Genomic DNA, 27,071 nt, shown 5'->3' on the forward strand with positions numbered 1-27,071 from the left:
ACGCCATGAGATCCAGTTCTGGTTTGCCCCAACGGAGAATCAGTTGTGCAAATACCTCCGGATGGAGTTCCCACTCTCCCGGATGAAAAGTCTGACGACTTAGAAAATCCGCCTCCCAGTGCTCTACACCTGGGATATGGATAGCTGATAGGTGGCAAGAGTGAATCTCTGCCCAGTGAATTATTTTTGAAACTTCTAACATCTCTAGGGAACTTCTTGTTCCCCCTCGATGGTTGATGTAAGCTACAGTCGTGATGTTGACCGACTGAAATCTGATGTACCTCAGAGTTGCTAACTGAGGCCAAACCGAAGAGCCTTGAATATCGCTCTTAGTTCCAGAATATTTATTGGAAGGAGAGACTCCTCCTGAGTCCACGATCCCTGAGCCTTCAGGGAGTTCCAGACTGCACCCCAACCTAGAAGGCTGGCATTTGTTGTTACAATATTCCAATCTAGCCTGCGAAGGTCATACCTTTGGACAGATGGACCCGATATAGCCACCAGGGAAGAGGATCCCTGGTCTCTTGGTCCAGATTCAGTTGAGGGGCCAAATCTGTGTAATCCCCGCTCCACTGACTGAGCCTGCATAGTTGCAGCGGTCTGAGATGTAAGCGTGCAAACGGCACTATGTCCATTGCCGCTACCCTTAAGCTAATTACTTCCATACACTGAGCCACCAAAGGGCGCGGAATGGAATGAAGAACCTGACAGGAATTTAGAAGCTTTGATAACCTGGACTCCGTCAAGCTAAATTTTCATTTCTACAGAATCTATCAGAGTCCCTAGAAAGGAAACTCTTGTGAGTGGGGATAGAGAACACTTTTCCTCGTTCACTTTCCACCCATGCGACCTCAGAAATGCCAGTACTACGTCCGTATGAGACTTGGCAATTTGGAAGTTTGACGCCTGTATCAGGATGTCGTCTAAATAAGGGGCTACTGCTATGCCCCGCGGCCTTAGGACTGCCAAAAGCGACCCTAGAACCTTTGTAAAGATTCTTGGGGCTGTAGCTAATCCAAAGGGAAGAGCTACAACTGGTAATGCCTGTCTTGAAAGGCAAACCTGAGAAACCGATGATGATCTTTGTGTATCGGAATGTGAAGATAAGCATCCTTTAGATCCACTGTAGTCATATATTGACCCTCCTGGATCAGTGATAGGATGGTACGAATAGATTCCATCTTGAACGACGGAACTTTGAGGAATTTGTTTAAGATCTTTAGATCCAAAATCGGTCTGAAGGTTCCTCTTTTTTGGGAACCACAAACAGATTTGAGTAAAAACCCTGTTCCTGTTCCTCCTTTGGAACTGGATGGATCACTCCCATAACTAGGAGGTCTCGTACACAGTGTAAGAATGCCTCACTCTTTATCTGGTTTGCAGATAATTGTGAAAGGTGAAATCTCCCTTTTGGGGGGGAAGCTTTGAAGTCCAGAAAATATCCCTGGGATATAATTTCCAACGCCCAGGGATCCTGAACATCTCTTGCCCACGCCTGGGCGAAGAGTGAAAGTCTGCCCCCTACTACATCCGTTACCGGATAGGGGGTCGTTCCTTCATGCTGTCTTAGAGGCAGCAGCAGGCTTTTTTGACCTGCTTACCTTTTTTCCAGGTCTTGGAAATATTGATATCTTACAGCGCTGCGTTTGGTGACCTCTTGCTCCTGTCTGTGGTGGGTCCCCCAAACACCCACTAGGTTAATAGGATATATAAAGTAAATAGAGAGGAGCGCCAAAAAAAGGCAGGGTCTGATATATATAATGCTAGATCCTAGGTTCGTATAGCATATGTTGGGTGTTCAAAAGGGTCTCTATGTGTATGTATCATAGGAACAAATCTAGAAGTTAGGTATAGTATGTATGACACAAAATGTTTATTCCAATTAGCACAAAAAGCGTATACAATATCGCACAGTAAAAACAAACGTTATATAGTTAAAACAATTAAATATATAATTAAAACAATTAAATACAATCTCACAGATTAAAAACGACAGTTAGGTACATGGATCCATGTGGCCAAAATTCTAAGTTAATATGACCTAAGACAATCTAAAAACAAATAAATAAATATAGCTGTCTGATTGTGATATTGGTAAGTTGTCTCACTAGCGTATTTTGCACAGTGATGTAAATACAGAAATGTCAATTTAACATAACATGTGTGGTAGGTGTGATGTGTAAATGGGTGAGCTTGGTGATAAATTAAATATACGAAGTTACATAAAAGTATAGAAAAAACGGTCTCAAATGAGATTTACAATAGCATATCGGTGAGCACTTAAAATATACACCATTGGTAACTTCGTATATTTAATTTATCACCAAGCTCACCCATTTACACATCACACCTACCACACATGTTATGTTAAATTGACATTTCTGTATTTACATCACTGTGCAAAATACGCTAGTGAGACAACTTACCAATATCACAATCAGACAGCTATATTTATTTATTTGTTTTTAGATTGTCTTAGGTCATATTAACTTAGAATTTTGGCCACATGGATCCATGTACCTAACTGTCGTTTTTAATCTGTGAGATTGTATTTAATTGTTTTAATTATACATTTAATTGTTTTAACTATATAACGTTTGTTTTTACTGTGCGATATTGTATACGCTTTTTGTGCTAATTGGAATAAACATTTTGTGTCATACATACTATACCTAACTTCTAGATTTGTTCCTATGATACATACACATAGAGACCCTTTTGAACACCCAACATATGCTATACGAACCTAGGATCTAGCATTATATATATCAGACCCTGCTTTTTTTGGCGCTCCTCTCTATTTACTTTTTTCCAGGTCTGGTTTGGTCTCCAGACCGTCTTGGATTGAGCAAAAGTTCCCTCTTGTTTATTATTAGAGGAAGTTGATGCCGCACCTGCCTTGAAGTTTCGAAAGGCACGAAAATTAGACTGCTTGGCCCTAGATTTGGACCTGTCCTGAGGAAGGGCACAACCTTTTCCTCCCGTGATATCAGCAATAATCTCCTTCAAACCAGGCCCGAATAGGGTCTGCCCCTTGAAGGGAATGTTAAGTAGCTTAGATTTTAAAGTCACGTCAGCTGACCATGATTTAAGCCATAGCGCTCTGTGCGCCTGTATAGCAAAACCAGAATTCTTAGCCGTTAGTCTATTCAAATGAACAATGGCATCAGAAATAAAATAATTGGCTAGCTTAAGTGCTCTAAGTTTGCCAAGTATGTCATCCAATGGAGTCTCTACCTGTAAAGCCTCTTCCAGAGACTCAAACCAGTACGCCACAGCAGCAGTGACAGGGGCAATGCATGCAATGGGCTGTAGGATAAAACCTTGTTGAATAAATATTTTCTTAAGGTAACCTTCTAATTTTTTATCCATTGGCTCTAAAAAAGTACAACTGTCCTCGACAGGGATAGTAGTACGCTTTGCTAGAGTAGAAACTGCTCCCTCCACCTTAGGGACTGTCTGCCATAAGTCCCGTGTGGTGGCGTCTATTGGAAAACATTTTTCTAAAAATAGGAGGGGAAGAGAACGGCACACCTGGTCTATCCCATTCCTTATTAATAATTTCTGTAAACCTTTTAGGTATTGGAAAAACATCAGTACACACCGGCACTGCAAAGCATTTATCCAGTCTACAAATTTTCTCTGGCACTGCAATGGTATCAGTCATTCAGAGCAGCTAAAACCTCCCTAAGTAACACGCGGAGGTGTTCAAGCTTAAATTTAAATGTAGAAATATTAGAATCAGGTATCTTTCCTGAGTCATTAACATCACCCACTGACTAAAGCTCTCCTTCCTCAGCTTCTGCATTTTGTGAGGCAGTATCAGACATGGTTCTTAAAGCGTCAGTATGCTCTGCATTTTGTCTCACCCCAGAGCTATCTCGCTAACCTCTAAGTTCAGGTAGTCTGGCTAATACCGCTGACAGTGTATTATCCATGACTGCCGCCATGTCTTGTAAAGTAAACGCTATGGGCGCCCTAGATGTACTTGGCGCCATTTGAGCGTGAGTCCCTTGGGCGGGAGTCAAAGGGTCTGACACGTGGGGAGAGTTAGTCGGCATAACTTTCCCCTCGTCAGATTCCTCTGGTGATAATTTTTTTTTAAAACAGAATATGATCTTTATTGCATAAAATGAAATCAGTACATTTGGTACACATTCTAAGAGGGGGTTCCACCATGGCTTTTAAACATAATGGACAAGGAGTTTCTTCTATGTCAGACATGTTTATACAGACTAGCAATGAGACTAGCAAGCTTGGAAAACACTTTAAATCAAGTTAACAAGCAAATATAAAAAACGGTAGTGTGCCTTTAAGAGAAACAAATTTTGTCAGAATTTGAAAAACAGTGAAAAAAATGCAGTAAATCAAACGAAATTTTTACAATGTATGTAATAGGCTAGCAGAGCATTGCATCCACTTGCAAATGGATGATTAACCCCTTAGTTCAAAAAAACGGATCAAAAAAACGAAATAGACGTTTTTTTTGTTTGTTTTTTAACAGTCACAACCAACTGCCACAGCAAGCTGTGGTCCTACCTTCCCCAATAAATGACTTTGGAAAGCCTTTGAGCCCTTTAGAGATGTCCTATAGCATACAGGGGACTCCTGAGGGAAGCTGGATGTCACAGTTTGTAATTTTAACTGCACCAAGTGTAACTTTTATACTATAACAGTGGAAAGCCTCAGTAAAACTGTTTCTAGTCAAAATTTAAGCCAGCCATGTGGAAAAAACTAGGCCCCAATAAAGTTTTATCACCAATGCATATATAAAAACGATTAAATATGCCAGCAAACGTTTATATTGCAATATCATAAGGGTATTACCCCTGGGAGTAAGCATGTTACAAGTCGTTATTAAATCACTGTATTCAGGCTTAACTTACATTAATCCGGTATCAGCAGCATTTTCTAGTGTTTTCCATCTCTAGAAAAAATGATAACTGCACATACCTGATAGCAGAATAAACTGCACGCCATTCTCTCGCTGAAGTTACCTCATCTGTGTAATCCCCTCAGACATATGTGAGAATAGCAATGGATCTTAGTTACAACCTGCTAAGATCATAGAAACCTCAGGCAGATTCTTCTACTATTTACTGCCTGAGATAAAATAGCACAACTCCGGTACTATTTAAAATAACAAACTTTTGATTGAAGAAAATAAACTAAACTATATTTAACCACTCTCTCCTACAACATCCTAGCTTGTTGAGAGTTGCAAGAGAATGACTGGGTATGACAGTTAGGGGAGGAGCTATATTACAGCTCTGCTGTGGGTGTCCTCTTGCAACTTCCTGTTGGGAATGAGAATATCCCACAAGTAATGGATGATCCGTGGACTGGATACACCTTACAAGAGAAATAAAATTTAAACTTTAACACCCCTTTAAGATCAACACCTATATGCACGCACACACGGATGTGCTTACATATCTAAACATTGGATTTCTCAGTGCAATGAGATGTGCACATGTATATATAAAACATAGAAATGTATAGTGTAAATTTTATATTTAGTTCATAATATGCATTTAAAAATAAAATAAAAAATGTCAGCGTAGGCCCCCTTGAGCTAGCTCCTGAACAAACCTTTTTTACAACAGATGTGTACATGAGTTGCTCCACAGAAAAACCCTTTAAAAAGGGACAGTAAGCATCTATGTACTGCAATGGGCCAGATTTAAGAAAGTAAGTTGGAGCAATATGCTGCCCACATTTACCATTGCACACTACGGCTAGTGTGCAATGCCTCCCCGCCCAATCAAGGGCCGTCAATTCCCCCGGTCGGAAAACTCCAGGGGGATTGACGTACACCACATAACAGGTGGAGAAGTGGTTTAAGACGCAGCGGTATAATGACCGCTGCTTCTTAAATCTCTGCGGTTGTGAACCTGCAGCTGACGGCACTCAGACCTCTTGATAAATGGGTCTCAATGTGTGTAATATATTACAGTAGACAGATGTGTAACAGGAGGGGAGCTTTACATATATTTATTATTAAACAAATGCAGGTGGCACGCATTTTACATCGCTGTGTTTCACACTACTTAACAATAACAAGCCTTACAGCAATGAGAGCACGTGCACAAATGTGGGACATAAAATTAAATATTGCATTTTGTTTACTCTCTTCAAAAGAATAAGTTACCAGAAATACATAATTATCTGAAAAGGTGAGAGACTATTAAAGGGACACTGTACCTAAATTGTTTCTTTTGTAATTCAGATAGAGCATGCAATTTTAAGCAACTTTCTAATTTACTCCTATTATCAATTTTTCTTTGTTCTCTTGATATCATTATTTGAAAAAGAAGGCATCTAAGCTTTTTTTTGGTTTCAGTACTCTGGACAGCACTTTTTTATTGGTGAATGAATGTATCCACCAATCAGCAAGGACAACCCAGGTTGTTCACCAAAAATGGGCCGGCATCTAAACTTACATTCTTGCATTTCAAATAAAGATACCAAGAGAATGAAGAAAATTTGATGATAGGAGTAAATTAGAAAGTTGCTTAAAATTTCATGCTCAATCTGAATCACGAAAGAAAATTTTTGGGTACAGTGTCCCTTTAAGGCATTTTGCACAGGAATTAAAAATATGTATTTAAAAATGGATGGTATTTTGACATTTAGTTTTGAAAAACATAAAACAGATGTACATTTTTATTTATTAACTTTAGGCTTTGGCTCGATCTTCCCAGGGGACTGCACACCACTTGTGCCCTAACAAATGGTCCAGGAACCTACATTTTGAGGTCCTAAAGCCTCTCACAATGTCCCCAGATGCTGCTTCCCTGTTGTTTGTCACATTAAGAAGCAGCCATGAGTAGAGTATTTTTTTTTATTTTTTTTTTTGGCATTTAGCAATAAATGGATGTTACAAAGGTATTGAAATATTACAGTCTGTAGGACTTAAAAATAGAACCATAAAATAATCAGAATTTGTTCAAAATGCCAACATGTTTTAAAATACACTCAAAATAGTCTGTGGGGTTTAAGGTCTGGTGATTTGAATATTATTACTCGAGAACCAATCACCGTAATATTCTTGCTAGCTGCTGCATAATGTTGTGATACTATTCCAGTAATTATATGCTGGAAATTTCAAATCTCAACCAGTTGTAATGGCTATTTTCACCTACTCTCCACAGAGGGACACAAGTGTTACCAGCTATGATTAATATAAATGAACAGAAGGGAAAGGAATAGTAGGATCACTTACAAGAGCAAGGTGGAACAGGTACCCAGACTCATTCACTGGGTGGTATGTGTATGTCCCAAGCCCCAGTATGAATAGTTAGTGAACATGTGCTATGAGCAGCACTCACTTTATGTAAATATGGCAAATAACCCAGGGATAGTGTATAGATCATTTTCTCATGATAGTGTCTAACTAGCACTGAGGAAAACATTGGCAAGTATTGTGATGTCCCTTAGAAGACAAGACACAATGTGTGTACAAGCAGCTGGCCTGAGGGGACAATGCTACCTATATACATTACATAACAAGGAATAATGCTGTCCTAGGCACATACAAATATGCTGCTAACTCATTTACATTTCACTCCTGTTGTGAAAAAAAAACAACAACAAAAAAACAACAACAACAAAAAAAATTACCTTTTAAACTTGACAGCCGCTCCAGCTTCCTCCACCCGTCGCAAAGCCTCTTCCTGGGTCTAAAATTAGGAATCCGGCTTCCTCCAATCACGGCGTTGAATCAGACACTCTGGGGGGGGGGGGGGGGGGAGCCGTGATTGGAGGATGACCTATCCATCATTTCTGACGTCAGAAATGGCTTGCAACGACCGGAGGAAGCTGGAGCTGCTGTCAAGATTAAAAGGTACGTTTTTTTTCACAACAGGAGTGAAATGTAAATTTTGATTAAAGTGCCCCTGTTTTTAATCAAATTTTAAAAACCGGGCACTTTAGCATCAAAATTGACATTGACATTTTTTTATTAAGAGTTAATATATAATGGTACTCCAAGCCCCATTTTCTTACTTCTATGTCCACTAATGCCCAGAAACTGTCTTTTTTTCCACCAAAGACTAGACAGGTTGTACAGTCCTGGCTAGGACACTGCCATTTCTGAATGGGGCAGACAGTACAGTTTCTGCTTTTTGATCAGTGAGGGAGACACACACATGCTGATAATACAATTAAAAAAAATCGGTGTCCCTTTATGGGCACAACTCGCAGCTTTGAAATTAAAGGGACAGTAAATATCTTGAGATTTGTAAATAAAATGCTGTTAAATGTAAAGAAAACTATATCAAGGTTGTATATAAATGGTATATGTACCCCACAAGATTTACCAATGCTCAGATAGATAATCCCCATATGTGCTATAGGGGATGTGGAGAGACTGGTACATATTTACATATGTGGTGGCAGTGCGAGAAAGTTAAAAGAATATGGGACATGACATCAGCTTATTTAGGAGATATCCTTGAGACTGAGATTGATCTAACCCCGGAACAAGCCTTACTACACTTCCCTACAGAAGACATTAGTAAAAGACACCATAAATTAGTAGCAATGATTTGTACCATAGTAAGGATCTCTATAGCTAGATTTTGGAGGGGAGACCCCCCCACATTTGATTATATCGAGAAGAGAATCAACTATCACTACAATATGGCGAGTGCCTCAGCAGCCATACTGAACACTAGAAACAAATTTATCCAACAATGGGAACCATATATTATGCATATAGAAAAGGTAAATAGAGCTAGAACCTTAGCCACTTAGATAACATCAGAACCTAAGGTCTGTAAGGGAATATATCAGGGGAGGATGAGTTCCAGATCACTAAGATTATTAAAATTAAACAGATATAAATATATGGAGGAAGGGGAAAAAATTAGATTGTAAGATGGGAGGCTAGTCCAGAATGCTATCCGACAACCCCTGAGATTTGAAGGTTACAGTTTGGGGTAAGGAATCTAGAGAGAAAAAAGTAAAAGATTTAAATTGTACTAATTGAATATATAATGAGAGAAATAATTTGAAGACTGTATTGTTACTGTTTGATTGTTTATTTATTGATATTGATGATGTTACATGTACATTTTACATAATATGTGAAAAATCAATAAAAAGATTTCAACAAAAATGCTGTTAAATGTAATGAAACAATTTTGTAATATATTTTCATTATTTATGTTGCCCCTATTCATGTACTTCAGCTCTGAAAATTGAGCAATTTCTAATTATAAGAACTTGGAATGCATCTGCTGATTCTCAAGTCTAACCATGCCACATATATCCCCAATTGTCTATCAAATAACTAATCAATGCATTTTATACTAACTTTATGACAGCAGTTAGCCTTGTAGTTTGTGAACTAAAGCCCAGATTGGCTTCTACAAATAAGGCAAATGAAGGGTGGAGTTTGGTTGTTGAAAAATGTAATACAATGATGTTAGTTTGTTTTTAAAACATTAATACTTGGCTGATATGTTATTCTAAAGGAACACAACAGAAATGTCGTGTAATTACACCATTTTTACTGTCCCTTTAATAGTTGGCTTGTGATTACACAACAGTGTGGTGGCAAAATGTATTTGGATTGGACATCAAGCACCAATTTAAAAGGGACATGTTAACAGTGAATGTGTATAATCTTAAACAGCTTTCCAATTTATTAATAACAACTTATCTGTAATATTTTTACAGACATATTTCCAATTATTGGCATACAATGTTCAAGACACGTGCACACTTGTGAGCATACCTCAATATGCTCTTGTAGAAAGGAGCGACATTTGATAACAGAAGTAAGTTTTATCTTATAAAATTGTAAGTTCTATCTGAATCATGAAAGTATAAGTTTGACTTCCGTGTTTATAATTTTGGTAAAACCACTGGCTGTGATGCATTACTTCTCTGTACCATTATACTGCGTTATGTCTATCAAAAAGAATCATCACTTTCATCTAAACATTCACACAAACTTAACCAAGCTCATTACTGAATTTAAACCAACACACAAATGACGATTTGCATGCGTAAAACAACACCCGTGCTTAAACACAACAGAAATCTAGCACTACAAGTGTCCAGACAGAAAATGCCCCCCCCCCCCCTAAAAAAAACCTAGTTCACAAGCAGATGAAAGATATATCTAAACATATATTTGCTTAAAAAGTGCAGATACTCACTTTTCAATTAAGTGAGGATCTGCACTTTATAAGCAAATCTGTTCTATTTTAGATGCAAAAGAGAAATGAAACCAGACATTTTTCTTCATGATTCAGACAGAACATACAATTTTAAACAACTTTTCAATTTACTTTGATTATCAAATTTCCTTAATTCTCTTGGTATCCTTTGTTGAAGAGAATACCTTGGTAGGCTGAGGACCAGTGATGCACTACTGGGATAGCTGATGATTGGTGGCTGCACATATATTTCTCGTCATTGGCTCACCCAATTTGTTCTCCATTGCTGCTCCATCAATAAAGGATACCAAGAGAATAAAGCAAATTTGATAATAGAATAGAATAGTTTTTTATTTTTAACCTAAAACATATCAAAACTACAAAACTGATTTACGTTAGAGCATCTGAAAAATCAAGTGTATAATGAAAACTCCCCAGGAACTATGGTGGACTACATATAACCTCAAGCTGATCACTAACTTTACCCAGTTAGTAACCTGCAGTGATTGCTTTCAAGCTGTGCTACAGACATCTATGGTCACCAAAGCCTCTGATCTCTGCCTCTTGTCATTGATGAACATAATACAACTACAAAACGGATAGACCGGCTTTACCAGTGCAGGTAATAGTAAATCAGGAGCTCACACACAGGCTTTAAAAAAAAAAAAAGTTGAACGTTGTGTAATTTCTCCCATCAATAAATCTATGATTTCTCAAGCACACAGATATAACTCCACAGTCTCTCACACACAGTTTGTATGTCATACGGTGCACAGCTTACCTGTAGCTGATGTTGCTGCTGTTGCACCTGCTCATGAAGTGATACTTGCTGCTGAGGGTCCCATATGTGCACAGTCTGTGCTGTGTTCTGGTAAGCCCCTGCCACCGCCTGTACTGCCAACGGAATGTGGATATTCCCATTCATGAACTGGGCAGGGAACAAGGAGTTTGCCAGAGTCTGCACTACCTCTTCATGAGTGTTTTTTGCCATTTTGTCCTTGTCATCCTCTAACTTTACAGCCGCTACAGTGGTGGGGGAGCCTGTGACATGGACGGTATTGTAGGCCTCTTGTGGGATGGCAATGTGAGTTATATTTTGCTGCTGCAGATCACTACGAGCATTTGCAGAGTAAACTGGGATGGTCCAAGTCTCACCTGTTGGACTTGTAATAGTCCCAGTGGCTCCATAAAGATGAGCACTGTCTACTGTAAGCAAGTCCGGCCTCAGGGACACATAACTCTGCTGTTGCCCCTGTGGGATTGCCAGAACAGCAGCAAGTGGCTGTCCTGAAATTGCATATGATAAGGTGATTGGCATGTCCACTTTTCGTTTCTTTACAGGCTGAAGGACACTGGCAGTGCTAGACCGGCGTTCTCCTTCTCGTGGTGAACCCTGTTGAGAGGGAGGCGGTGAAAGTGCCCCAGCCGTTTGTATCTGCATGCCCCCGGACTGTCCTGCCACCAGCTGTGCTTGGATCTGCTGGTGCTGTATATGGTCCTCCTGGATGTCAGAAGTCTGGATTTGCTGTCCTGCTTGCACGTGTTGTACCTGGATCTGAGCCACCTGAAGCTGAGAATTAGCCAACTGCTGGGAAGGACTGGGGGACTGCAAGGACTGAGTCTGTATTGTCTGCACTGTTTGTTGCGTTTGTGTCTGAGATGGGCCTTGGATCTGTACTTGTACTTGTAGCGGTTGCTCGTTTGACTGATGGACATTAAGCTGTGGAGAGAGCTGCTGGGTAGTAACCTGCTGAGGCGACTGCTGTACCTGCACCTATGCGAGAGAAAACTATCAGTTAGGAGAATAAACAGTTTAAGAAATAAAGCAGCATTACATTTTAATATAGACTTTTTTTATTATTATTTTTATTTAAAATGTATACAACATTGACAAAAAACACATTCTGGTATGTAAAATAGGGGTTCATAAATTTAAAATGTATGAACCAGCCACATACAGGATAATTTGTACATAGGTATAGGAAGAATAACCCAAAACTTGTGAGTAAAAATCTTTTTAGGGCAGATAAACAAAATATTAAACTAAAGATGCATCTCTATATTAAAAAGGACAAAAAGCCCAAAATTGAAACGCACATTAATGCATTTTAATTTTGAACAGACGCATTTTTCAAAACACTACTGATTCTAGCAATCGTGATAACCATTTACCAGCGATAGCTTTCACTGTGCATGGAAAATATGTAAACATGCCCTACGAACCGTCGTATAATGCTACACCAGCTCAGACAGCATAAATGACATCGCTGACAAATAAAGGCCACCGCTGGCTCTATGAGCTCCCACCGTACTTGTACAAGAGTGCACAGGACACAATCAGTGCAGAGTACAAGCTATCGCTAAAACAGTGATCATTTCTAGAAGCATTTTTGCTTAGTAGAGTATTGGAAAAATACTTATTTTTAAAACGTTTCAATTTTGATTCTTATTTCTCTTCAAAACATCATAATAAAAATGGATTCCCTATTAGAATAAATGTATTAATAGGCATATACCGTACATACATCACTAGGCTCAGTTGATTACTTGCAGGTTTTAAATTAGCAAACCTTAAAAAGGGACAGTCTACTCCAAAATGTTTAAAGGGACGCTCAGGTCAAAATTAAACTTTCATGATTCAGATAGAGCAGCAATTTTAAAAAAACTTTCCAATTTACTTCCATTAACAAAATGTGCAGTCTTTTTATATTTATACTTGAGTCATCAGCTCCTACTGAGCATGTGCAAGAATTCAGACTATGGGGCCTATTTAACAAATGTCTGTCCGACATGATCCGATCAGCGGATCATGTCCGACAGACATCGCTGAATGCAGAACGCAATACGCTCTCCGCATTCAGCGTTGCACCAGCAGCTCTTGTGAACTGCTGGTGCAACGCAGCCCCCTGCAGATTCACGGCCAATTGCCCGCTACCAGGGGGTGTCAATCAACCCAATTGTATTGGATGGGGTTGATTTCACGCAATCTCTGTCCGCGGCCTAAGAGCAGGCGGACAGGTTTTGCAGCAGCGGTCTTTAGACCGCTGCTTCATAACTGGTGTTTCTGGCGAGTCTGAAGGCTCACCAGAAACACGGCCCTTCAAGCTCCATACGGAGCTTGATAAATGGGCCCCTATATGTCACATGATACGGAGGAGTGGAAATAGACATAGCTTTGAAATTTGTTAGAAAAAAAAATTCTACTACTCATTTGAAGTTCCGACTAAGTTCTATTGCATTGTCTATCACTGGTCCTTTAATTTTTAAAAAGATATACAACGCCTTTACTAGCCATTTCCCAGCTTTGCACAGCCAACATTGTTATATTAATATAACTTTATAACATTAAACCTCTAAATGTCTGCCCGTCTCTAAGCCACTACAGACAGCCTTTTATCTAAGTGCATTTTTAAATCTTTTCACAGCTGGATAGTGCTAGTTCGTGTGTGAGATATATATATATATATATATATATATATATATATATAAAAATTGTGCTCATTCCCGTAAAGTTATTCATGAGTCATTAATAACTGGCCAAAATGCAAGTCTGTAAATAGCACTGAGATAAGGGGGCAGTCTGCAGAGGCTTAGATACAAGGTAATCACAGAGGTAAAAAGTGTATTAATATAACAGTGTTGGTTATGCAAAACGGAGGAATGAGTAATAAAGGGATTATATTTTTAAACAATAAAACATTTGGAGTAGACTGTCCCCTTTAATTTAGAAATGCACAGAGGGGGTGACATTTCCTTAACTCTAAAAGCAATTAATGTACAAAGTGAATAATGCCTCAATTCCAGAGCATCCGAAACTAGTCCTTATGGGCCTCTGATGCTCGGCATTCCACAAGCGCTCCTTTTGGTAACAGGGGACCTGTTCTGGTGCTTAGTTTACTTCATCTCAAGCATTCTTCTGTGTGTGGCCCTTTACTTTTGCTACCAGACCATACTTCCCTTTGAATGGAAGCCTTACTGAATCCTTCGCTTCATGCACCTTTATGATTAAACCACCTTAAAAAGATTTTCAGACCACAATAACAATTCTGGTTATTTTGTTTTTCAGAACTTAAGAGGACTTTATGGAGAAATACAATGGTAAACTATGCTCAGAACTTCAGCGATAAATGTGAGCAAAGCAATGGCATCATTAAAGGGACAGTCAACACTTACTTTAACATGTTTTTATATTGAAAATAACAAAACGGAGGTCCGCCTACACTATACCCCTCCTGCCTTGCCGCCTTGCTTCTGTCCTAATCAGCGGCGCTAACTACTCTAATACCCGGTAAATATGGATGCCGGACTCCCCCCACCATTACGTAGCTGCCTTCTTCTTCAACTGATAAGCAAATCAGAATCCAGGCATCGGACAGAAATTGCAAGCGCGTGCAATTTCAGTCCGAGGACTGGATTCTGATTTGCTTATCAGTTGAAGAAGAAGGCAGCTACGTAATGGTGGGGGGAGTCCGGCATCCATATTTACCGGGTATTAGAGTAGTTAGCGCCGCTGATTAGGACAGAAGCAAGGCGGCAAGGCAGGAGGGGTATAGTGTAGGCGGACCTCCGTTTTGTTATTTTCAATATAAAAACATGTTAAAGTAAGTGTTGACTGTCCCTTTAACCTAACTGCAGAACAAAGTGCCATGGAGAGAAATCAGCAGCTTATTTTACTGAGCACTATATTGTAAAAGGCTCTCCCTAACAAAGCTTATAAGTGATCTCTCCTTAACAGGACAGTCTCCACTAAAAAATGTATTGTCTAAAACAATAGATAACGCCTTTACTACCCATTCCTCAGCTTTGCACAACAAATAGATTAATATACTGTAAACCTCAAAATTTCTGCCCGTTTATAAGCCACTATAGACAGCCTCTTAAAGGGACAGTCAACACCAGAATTTTTGTTGTTTTAAAAGATAAATAATCCCTTTATTACCCATTCCCCAGTTTTGCATAACCAACACAGTTATAAATCACATAATTTATGTAAGAATTTACCTGATAAATTAATTTCTTTCATATTGGCAAGAGTCCATGAGCTAGTGACGTATGGGATATACAATCCTACCAGGAGGGGCAAAGTTTCCCAAACCTCAAAATGCCTATAAATACACCCCCCACCACACCCACAATTCAGTTTAACGAATAGCTAAGAAGTGGGGTGATAAGAAAGGAGCGAAAGCATCAACAAGGAATTGGAATAATTGTGCTTTATACAAAAAAATCATAACCACCATAAAAAGGGTGGGTCTCATGGACTCTTGCCAATATGAAAGAAATGAATTTATCAGGTAAATTCTTATAAATTATGTTTTCTTTCATGTAATTGGCAAGAGTCCATGAGCTAGTGACGTATGGGATAGCAAATACCCAAGATGTGGAACTCCATGCAAGAGTCACTAGAGAGGGAGGGATAAAAATAAAGACAGCCAATTCCGCTGAAAAATTATCCACAACCCAAATCAAAAGTTTTAATCTTTATAATGAAAAAAACTGAAATTATAAGCAGAAGAATCAAACTGAAACAGCTGCCTGAAGTACTTTTCTACCAAAAAATGCTTCTGAAGAGAAAACATCAAAATGGTAGAATTTAGTAAAAGTATGCAAAGAAGACCAAGTTGCTGCTTTGCAAATCTGATCAACAGAAGCTTCATTCTTAAAAGCCCAGGAAGTGGAAACTGACCTAGTAGAATGAGCCGTAATCCTCTGAGGCGGGAATTTACCAGACTCCAAATAAGCATGATGAATCAAAAGCTTTAACCAAGATGCCAAAGAAATGGCAGAAGCCTTCTGACCTTTCCAAGAACCAGAGAAGATAACAAATAGAATAGAAGTCTTCCTGAAATCTTAAGTAGCTTCAACATATTTCAAAGCTCTTACCACATCCAAAGAATGTAAAGATCTCTCCAGAGAATTCTTAGGATTAGGACACAAAGAAGGGACAACAATTTCTCTACTAATGTTGTTGGAGTTCACAACCTTAGGTAAAAATTTAAACGAAGTCCGCAAAACCGCCTTATCCTGATGAAAAATCAGAAAAGGAGACTCACAAGAAAGAGCAGATAATTCAGAAACTCTTCTAGCGGAAGAGATGGCCAAAAGGAACAATACTTTCCAAGAAAGTAATTTAATGTCCAGAGAATGCATAGGCTCAAACGGAGGAGCCTGTAAAGCCTTCAAAACCAAATTAAGACTTCCAGGAGGAGAGATTAATTTAATGACAGGCCTGATACGAACCAAAGCCTGAACAAAACAATGAATATCAGGAAGATTAGCAATTTTTCTGTGGAACAGAACGAGCAGAGATTTGTCCTTTCAAGGAACTTGCAGACAAACCCTTATCTAAACCATCCTGAAGAAACTGTCAAATTCTAGGAATTCTAAAAGAATGCCAAGAGAATTTATGAGAAGAGCACCATGAAATGTAAGTCTTCCAAACTCGATAATAAATCTTTCTAGACACAGATTTACGAGCCTGCAACATAGTATTAATCACGGAGTCAGAGAAACCTCTAAGACTAAGCGTTCAATCTCCATACCTTCAAATTTAATGATTTGAGATCCTGATGGAAAAACGGGCCTTGAGATAGGTCTGGTCTTAACGGAAGTGGCCAAGGTTGGCAACTGGACATCCGAATAAGATCTGCATAACAAAACCTGTGTGGCGATGCTAGAGCCACCAGCAGTACAACGTTCCATTATGATTTTGGAAATCACTCTTGGAAGAAGAACTAGAGGCGGAAAAATATAAGCAGGTTGATAATTCCAAGGAAGTGTCAACGCATCCACTGCTTCCGCCTGAGGATCCCTGGACCTGGACAGATACCTGGGAAGTTTCCCGTTTAGATGAGAGGCCATCAGATCTATTTCTGGAAGCCCCCACATCTGAACAATCTGAAAAAACACAACTGAATTGTGGGTGTGGTGGGGGGGTGTATTTATAGGCATTTTGAGGTTTGGTAAACTTTGCCCCTCCTGGTAGGATTGTATATCCCATATGTCACTAGCTCATGGACTCTTGCCAATTACATGAAAGAAATACACGTTTTACCTCTGTAATTACCATGTATCTAAGCCTCAGCAGACTGCCCCCTTATTTCAGTTCTTTTGAAAGACTTGCATTTTAGCCAATTAGAGCTGTCTCCATGGTAAATTCACGTGCATGAGCTCAATGTTATCTATAAGAAACACGTGAACTAATGCCCTCTAGTGGTGAAAAACTATCAAAATGCATTTAGATTAGAGGAGGCCTTCAAGGTCTAAGAAATTAGAATATTAACCTCCTAGGTTTAGCTTTCAACTAAGAATACCAAGAGAACAAAGCAAAATTGGTGATAAAAGTAAATTGGAAAGTTGTTTAAAATTACATGCCCTAGTTGAAACATAAAAGTTTTTTTTGGTCTTGACTGTCCCTTTAACCACATGCTTTTGTATTTGCTTTTAACAAAAGGAGACTACTAATTCATGTTTGCCATATAGATAACATTGTGCTCATGCCCGTGGGTTGTGCACAACACTGCACTAATTGGCTAAAATGCAAGTCAATAGATAATAAATAAAAAGTCATGTGATCAGGGGGCTGTCAGAAGATGCTTAGTAAAAAGGTAATCACAGAGGTAACAAGTATATTAATATAAACGTGTTGGTTATGCAAAACTGGGGAATGGGTAATAAAGGGATTATCTAGCTTTTAAAAAAATAAAAATTCTATTGTATACTGTCCCTTTAACAAAGCTTCTGTTATCTCCCCTTAAAAAGGAAACTAAACCCAATTCTTTTCTTTCGTGATTCAGATAGAGCAGCAATTTTAAGCAACTTTTTAATTGACTCCTATTATTCAATTTTTGTCATTCGTTCTATATTAAAGGTACATGAAACCCAAAAATGTTCTGTCATGATTCAGATAGAGAATACAATTTTAAACAACTTTCTAATTTACTTCTATTATCTAATCTGTTTCATTCTATTGGTATCATTTGTTGAAGGAGCAGTAATGCACTACTAGTTTCTAACTGAATGCATGGGTGAGCCAATCACAATATATATATATATATATATATATATATATATATATATATATATATATATATATATATATTATACAGCCACCAATCAACAGCTAGAACCTAGTTTCTCTCCTGCTCATGAACTTGCCTAGATAAACCTTTCAGCAAATGATAACAAGAGAAGAAAGCAAATAAATAATAGAAGTAAATTGGAAAGTTGTTTAAAATTGTATTCTCTATCTGAATCACGGGTTTCATGTCCCTTTAATTTGAAAAAGTGAAAATCAAACCTAAGGAGCCGGCTCATTTTATGGTTCAGCACCTAGGTTACACTTGCTGATTGGTGGCTAAATGTAGAAAACAAAGAAAAATGGATAATAGGAGTAAAAGTAGAAAGTTGCTTTAAATTGCTGCTCTATGTGAATCATGAAAGAAAAAATGTGGGTTTAGTGTCCCTTTAAAAGAAATGTAGTTCCCAAGGTAAAAAATTGCCTTTAACCCCTGAGCCATTTCCATCCATATGCTGAGCTGTTTTGTTTAGATGCTGCTCACGTATAAAAAGGGATATGAAACCCCCAAAAATATTTTGAAATTAAGACAGAGCAACAATTTTAAAAGATTCAAATTTACTTCTTATATAAAAAAATTGCTGGGTTCCCATGATATTCTGTGTTGTAGAGGCATCGGGAGAGCTACACGGCAGGAAATAGTGCTGCCCTCTAGTGCTCTTGCAAATGGCTCACAATCTTGCAAAACTGTTGCCATATAGTGCTCCAGAAACGTGCTGGCTCCTAAGCTTACATCCCAGCTTCTCAACAAAAGATACCACGAGAACTAAGAAAAATTGATAATAGAAGTAAATTAGAAAGTTGTTTCAAATTGAATACTCTGTCTGAATTATGAAATATACAATTTTGGGTTTTATATCCCTTTAAGCCCTACTTTAGAACATTTCTCAGTGAGATATTCACACATTATATATAAGGTTTTTTTCCAGTAGTCCCAGCAGATTTAAACTACACCGTTATTTTATGTATATATCATGACATGCGAGAACTGTACAACATGCGTGAAAATGTTGTTAACACTTGCGTATGTGTGCATTTTTTCTAAACACTACAGTCAAAAGAAGAAGGGGGGTGTTCTAATAAATAAGGGCCTTTGAGTATAGTTCTATAACTGATACACAGGGTCAACCATGAGCCTGTACTCAAATAAATGCACACACACATATATATATATTTATTTTTTTTCCACATGCATGATGATGTTTTTGAAAAAGAAACAATTTTTACTTGTGTGTGTATATATATATTTTATTTTTATTTATTTATTCATTACCTTTATAAATAATATCTATATCTCTCAATATATCAGTGTTCTCCATAGAAACTTTTGCCAGTCAAGTGGCATTATGAAGTAGCTGTGTGGGGTCAGTGCAATTCTTTGCAATATTACATTTTCTGTACTTTATGTTACTTAAGCTATCCAAACCACAAAATAATTGCATAACTTACAAATTGATTAAATGATAATTTGAGCAACAAACAAAAAAAACATTTAAATATTAACTAATGTTAACTTAAATTTTAGGGGTGGTGCAAAAAAGGCCCTAGGAAGAACACTGAATACAAGCACTGTGCGTGTGTATATATATATATATAGGTTGACCCAGGAGGGAGGATTCAGCAACTGCATGTGTGTGTGTGTATATATATATATATATATATATATATATATATATATATATATATATATATATATATATATATATATATATATATTTATTTATATATATATATATATATATATATATATATATATATATATATATATATATACACACACATACATACATATACACACACACACATATATATATATATATATATATACACACATACATACACACACACACACACACATAGATATACACTATATATATATATATATATATATATATATATATATATATATATTTTACACATACACACACACACATTTATTTTGTCTCTCTCTTCAACATCTAGAAGTTTATTGGGCGGTTTCAACAACCTATAAAGGTAAACCAGAGTAAGTGTATATATAGCTAAAATACTAGACACTGTTTGCATGATTTTATCTAAATTCCCATATATTTGGGGTAATTACAAGCAGTTTTGCTAAGTCTGCCTGTGGGAAACTAACCAACAAATCTTCTGAAATACCAGAATCCTGGGACCCCTCTGGGGAGAGGTTGGCTTGATTCAGATGAGGGACAGGGAGTAGAGGATTCCAAAGCCTGATGAATGCTTCATAAATCTGAAACATGATACAATCAACAGCGGAACTCAGCCACTAAAATGCATTTAAATATAGAAGAGAAAAATATTTGGGCAAATTCAAAGTTTAACAATACAGGGCCGGCATTCCTAACATTGTCCATAAACAGCTTCATGTGAATTATTTTTTTAACGGGTACAGCCAAGCCTTAAACCAGATAATCTACTACTGACACTTGCGATCATATCAGATAAACTAAATATAAAGCCAATATATATAAAAAAAATTAAAAAAAAAGGGACAAATATTAGCTGCAAGGACTGTTTTACCTAGTAAAATAATGTGAAGTTGAAATAATAAAAAACAGTTAATGAAGTGGTTATCTGTGTTTTCCATCAAGATTTGATATGAATGTAAAATTATATTTTTAAAGTGACAGTGCATCCTAATTTGTTCCCAATTATTCATTTTACTTGCTGGAGGTGTTTACAAAATAAGTCTGTTACCTTTATTTGAAACAGATGATTTTGCCTGCCGTATCCCTACCGATAAAGTTTCTATATTTAAAAGACAGTCTACTTTAATTTTTTTGTTTAAAACGATAATCCCTTTATTATCCATTCCCCAGTTTTGCATAACAAACAGTTATATTAATATACTTTTTTACCTCTGTGATTACCTTGTATCTAAAGCCTCTGCAGACTGCCCCTTATCTCATTGCAATTAACAGACTTGCATTTCAGCCAATTAGTGCTGGTTCATGCATAACTCCACAGGAGTGCGCACAATATGGCACACATGAACTAGCATTATCTAGCTGTGAAAAGCTAATATAATGCACTGCGATAAGAGGCAGCATGCCCTCGGGAAGGCTTGCTAAAAAAAGCAAGGTCTCGCCACTGGCGGCAAGACTGCGCTATTGAAAACAGCACCCCCATAGAAAGACCAGCTGGTCATTAAAGAGGCAGTAAACCTAGAAAATAATGTTATACAATTCTGCACATAGTGCAGAATTATATATTAGCTTAGCGCCAGCTTTGTAAAGCAAAGGGTTAGATAGATATTTTACAAGGAAAACAGAACGCCGGCTCTACTGAGCGGGTCTGTTTTCTTCTCCTAAGCGCATCGTGGCACACTGTCTAATCACAGCCAGCCCCATCGCGCTATTAAACTCAATGTAGCTCTGGTCTGGTAGCGAGCTACATTGAGTTTAATAGCGCGATCGGGCACGCTGTGACTAGACAGTGTGCCCGTGATACGCTTAAGAGAAGAAAACAGACCCGCTCCGTAGAACCAGGAGCAGCGTTCTGTTTTTGTTGTAAAATATCTAACCCCTTTGCTTTACAAAGCTGGCGCTAAGCTGTTATATAATTCTGCACTATGTGCAGATGTAAATAACATTATTTGCTAGGTTTACTGCCCCTTTAAGGGGTTAAAATTGCATACCCTATCTGAATCATGAAAGTTTAATTTTGACTAGCCTGTACTTTTAACCGGACATTGTACCCTAGATTTTTTCTTTGAATAAATGTTTTGTAGGCAATTCATCTATATAGCCCATCTGGGAGTGTTTTTGTAACAACGTATAGTTTTGATTATTTTGTAACAACATTGTGCTGATTTTCAGACTCCTGTTTACTGATCTATACAGATTCCTGCAGCTCCTGTTTGTATAATCTGTCTTTTCATATGCATGGGGGGGGGGCTCTGCTCTGATTTTCCAGCCCCTTTCAATGGGTGTCCCAGCCTAGCCCCATCAACATTGCTAAACTGGGAGCTTTTAAGTAAGTTTTTAAAAGGTTTTATACTGGATTTTTAGATCAATATCTGTGCATATTCTTCTTTATAGTAGTGTGGGTGTCTATTACATGCAATTATATGAAAATATATACAGTATACTGTCCCTTTAAGTATTGGCTATAGAAAAGCTGTGTAAATATAGCCAGCAGAAGCAATTACACTCTCAGTGGGAGGTAGGAGAGATAAGTAATAAAATGTTAAATTTCAATTGTTCTCTCTAAGTAAAGGGCTTTAGTATATAGAAAGGAGAGAATATAAAGAAGCATGTGTGTGTGTGTGTGTGCAGAACGTGATAAAATAATTATAATTTTATTACTTAACTATCCTGCACCCCACTGGGAGTATACTTTCTTCTGCTGGCTGTGTTTACTTAGGCTATTCAATAGCTGAGACTTTCAGTATAGGTTGGGATACCACAAGCTAAATCAGCTATTTCAAAGGCCAAAATAGGGGTAAAGAAGCTACTTGTAAACAATGGAATACACTCCAGCAGGTAAATGGATCATTGGGAATAATTTAAATTTTGGGTGAATTGTCCCTTTAAGAGAAAATCAATTTTACAGTGCACTGTCCCTTTAACTGAAAGGTTAATAGCGTGAAACAGATAATTGAAGACAAGTCTAGAAAGCAGGAATCACAAGTACTTTTTTCTAGCAGACACCCTAAGAGCTGACCTCTCCAGTAGAACAAAATCTTCATAGATGAACTAGCAAACTGTCACTATAAAATGTCTTATCTGCCATAAGCAACCTGTCAGGAGTGATCATTAAACAGAGGACACAAGCTAATTTAACCTTACTAAACAGCGGCGCTTGAGACCCAGTGTAAGGAGTTATCACATCTAAAAGGACCATATTAAAGCTGTACCTGCTGTGATTGGATCTGCTGTTCTTGCTGGGCCTGCTGCTGCTGAACACTCGTAACAGGACAGGCCAATTCCAGAAGAGACCCTGCCACCTCGGTGCTGTCTGTGTAAATACAGTTAGCGCCCTGCTGGTATACCATGGTTGTCGTTGGGGGTTGCTGAAACTCCTGCAGAGCTTCAGGCCCTTTAGCAGCTAAGGAATCCAGGAACTCCTTCATCCTGTGCTGGGGTACTGTCCGGGCCTTCATGCGGACATACTCTTCAAATGATATGGTGTTCTCCAGAGAATTATTCATAGTGTACAGCCTTTACAGATCTGTGCAAAAAAAGAGAGACGTGGCCATTAAAATCCCAGGACAAAGATAATATATATAGTGTGTAATTAAAAGTGCGGTCTTGCCACCAGTGGTGAGACTGTGCTATGAGACTGTGCTATTTCCGGTGACCAGAAGGCAGGAAACAATATTGCGGTCCCACCACTTGCAACGGGTCCTGCGCTATTGGTAACCAAAAAAAAACAAACTTAACGACCAGCGACGTACATGGTACATCGTGGTCATTAAGGGGTTAATGAAATTAATTTACCAAAAACATTACAGCCATGAATGTACAGCTTATTACTAATTAAAAACTAATCTATATTTCAGGATGAATAACCTTTAAATTATAATGTATCTTAAATAGAAATTAAAGTGAATGTCAATTTTGATGCTAAAGTGCCCGGTTTTTAAAAATTTGATTAAAAACAGGGGCACTTTAATTCATCAAAATTTACATTTCACTCCTGTTGTGGGAAAAAAAAAAAAAAAAAAACTTACCTTTTAATCTTCACAGCAGCTCCAGCTTCCTCCAGTCGTTGCAAGCCATTTCTGACGTCAGAAATGATGGATAGGTCATCCTCCAATCACCGCTTCAACTGGGGGAATCAATGTCTGATTCAACGCCGTGATTGGAGGAAGCCGGATTCCTCATTTTAGACCCAGATGTTGTGAAGATTAAAAGGTAAGTTTTTTTTCTCAACAGGAGTGAAATGTAAATTTTGATGAATTAAAGTGCCCCTGTTTTTAATCAAATTTTTAAAAACCGGGCACTTTAGCATCAAAATTGACATTCACTTTAAACTATCTTTAGATTCATTTTTCCTTAAAAAAATAAATAATCAAATTTAAAAAACAAACAAACAATTTTTATCCACCCTGCTATGGTCGCTGCCTACTAAGTTTGATAGTGTGCCAATCCCTTGTCTTGCATTAGTGGGGGGGGGGGAAGGAAAGCTCTAAACTCACAGCACCACATTTTATGCCAGACTAAGGTAAACCATCAAAAGCCAAAATATTGCGAATCAAGAATAAAACACTAAGAGCCAGGATTTGTCAAGCCCTGGTCTACACTAACTACATTGCCCTACAGCTCATATAAACCACCTCAGATATCTCTAGCTATAGAAACGTATAGGTAAACAGGACCCAGAGACCCGCTATAATACCCAGCCCTCTTTACTGGAACTTTACACCCTTATGCCGACCCCACAGCAAAAATGTTTACATCCAGTTTGTGTGTGGGCGACAGTGTGCTTTCTGGGGGAGGGGTTCTCCTCCTATGGAAGTAAGGAAAGTCTCTCAGTTTACCCGCAACTGCCCGTGAAGTGCCCCACATACCTCTGTATCTTATACAGCTGATTTAAGTTAGATAGAAATCATACTTACTGCATCAGTTCCATAGAGAAACACACACTGGAGCTCTTACACGGATATAGACCTGTCAGATTCTGGTTATATGACAGAGCCAATTCACTAGTGTGAGAGCTCTCACACATTGCAGTAACAACTGTAACACCAACAAGGACCAAACTGCTGGCTTCTTACACAGTATGAGCTATATTCATTAAATGAGAGCTTCCTCACTTGTAGCACAGAAATGTCAAAAGATGAAGCCTATTTCCAAAGACGGCTTAACTTGGGGTCACAGAAACCTGTTACTATTTCACGTACAATATGGCCTATTTGCTACAGTGGCCGAGTTTTATCTCTTTCACACACAGGGGCTGGCCAGGAGTCAGTGTCACTACTGAGAACGGATTAACCTCAGTAACTAAATCACATAGGACCTATTCACTACAGTGATAGAGCTCACTATGATCAGGTGTCAGTGTCACTACAGAGAACAGATTAACCTCAGTAACTAAATCACATATGACCTATTCACTACAGTGATAGAGCTCACTAGATCAGGTGTCAGTGTCACTAGAGAACAGATTAACCTCAGTAACTAAATCACATGGGACTTATTCACTACAGTGATAGAGCTCACTATGATCAGGTGTCAGTGTCACTACAGAGAACAGATTAACCTCAGTAACTAAATCACATAGGACCTATTCACTGCAGTGATAGAGCTCACTATGATCAGGTGTTAGTGTCACTACAGAGAACACTTTTACACCAGCAAATAAATGACATATGATAAGGCCTGTTCACTAAAGTATAATAGCTCTGATATACACACAGAAACTGACCAGGTGTCAGTGTCACTAAAGGGGACATTACTACACTAGTAAAGAAATTAAACACGATGAGGCCTATTTATTACAGTGACAGAGCTCTCATACAGGGAGCAGATTTACCTCAGTAACTACAGCTCATTGTGTGTATCCCTGTGCGCGGACACATCTCTCTCTTTTGGCCCCTCCCTCAAGCGGCGGCGCGCTCCCAAACTGTACAGTGGCGCGCAAAGCGATCCGCCCCCTGTTGACAGCACGCGCGCCCCCGTCACTCAGCACCGGTGAATAAAAACCTGACGCGAGCGAGCTAGCGGTAACGAGCGCACTGTTACCGCCCACTTTTCTTTAGACTTGTGCACGCGCTTCGACTGACGTGTCACGAGCTCGGGGCTCCCGCGCTTTTCCTACTCATTTTTCTAACAGTGACTGATCCTGAGTAGTGCGCGCACGCAGGGAGGAGATGCGCGTGCGTGTTGGTGGATAACGTGTGCGCGCACACCGTTATGTATGTGTGACAGGAGGTTCCCCGGCTACGCGCGCCACGGTTTTAGGCTTCGATGTCTCCCCCCTCGGGTACCCACTCTTCCGCTCCCGAGCTCCGGCTCCAGGGAGGCCCCCGGGGTCCGCCCGCCCCCATCACTCACCCGCCGCCAGCTCGCTGTCCGCAGGCAGCCAATCCTTAGGTTCGTGCAGCTCCCGCTCTGCAGCCCCCGGCTCCGCTACCGGGCGCCGTTCGCTCGGGTGATTCCGTTTTTTACACAGATAGATTATTTTCGCCTCACAGCTCCCTGGGCGCCATCTTACATTCAGACATTGACAGCCAATCACTGCACCGCCTGCTTAGCTCGCGAGAACTCGGCACCAAATCCCGCGAGACCTGGGGGCGTCCCCTGGCTTTGCTTAAAGGGGACACACTGAGGCCAGCCCAGCAGTGCTCGGTGACAGGGGGACACACACACACTGAGGGCCAGCAGTGCTCGGTGACAGGGGGACACACACACACACTGAGGGCCAGCAGTGCTCGGTGACAGGGGGACACACACACACTGAGGGCCAGCAGTGCTCGGTGACAGGGGGACACACACACACTGAGGGCCAGCAGTGCTCGGTGACAGGGGGACACACACACACTGAGGGCCAGCAGTGCTCGGTGACAGGGGGGCACACACACTGAGGGCCAGCAGTGCTCGGGGACAGAGGGACACACACACACTGAGGGCCAGTAGTGCTCGGTGACAGAGGGACACACACTGAGGGCCAGTAGTGCTCGGTGACAGGGACACACACACACACACTGAAGGCCAGTAGTGCTCGGTGACAGGGACACCCACACACACACACACTGAGGGCCAGCAGTGCTCGGTGACAGGGACACACACACACACACACTGAGGGCCAGCAGTGCTCGGTGACAGGGACACACACTGAGGGCCAGCAGTGCTTGGTGACAGGGACACACACACACA

General features: G+C 39.3%; 1 protein-coding gene across 3 annotated transcripts in view; it reads right to left on the reverse strand.

Moving 5' to 3' along the window:
* Window positions 1-26,421, reverse strand: part of QRICH1 (glutamine rich 1) — a 111,190-nt gene extending 84,769 nt beyond the window's left edge. Inside the window, exons 1-4 of one of the 3 annotated variants that reach the window (XM_053720804.1) lie at window positions 26,250-26,421; window positions 23,108-23,421; window positions 20,366-20,479; window positions 10,951-11,943 (exon numbers count right to left, since the gene is read on the reverse strand). In XM_053720804.1, coding sequence (XP_053576779.1) covers window positions 10,951-11,943; window positions 20,366-20,479; window positions 23,108-23,401 — 1,401 coding nt within the window. In that variant the 5' untranslated portion in view covers window positions 23,402-23,421; window positions 26,250-26,421. Of the gene's footprint in view, window positions 1-10,950; window positions 11,944-20,365; window positions 20,480-23,107; window positions 23,422-25,728; window positions 25,746-26,249 lie in introns of those variants that run through there. The other 2 variants (XM_053720805.1, XM_053720806.1) reach the window with 2 other exon arrangements.
* Between the last annotated feature and the right edge of the window lie 650 nt (window positions 26,422-27,071).

Source organism: Bombina bombina, chromosome 7 (assembly GCF_027579735.1).
Source record: "Bombina bombina isolate aBomBom1 chromosome 7, aBomBom1.pri, whole genome shotgun sequence".
NCBI classification, from domain to species: Eukaryota; Metazoa; Chordata; class Amphibia; order Anura; family Bombinatoridae; genus Bombina; species Bombina bombina.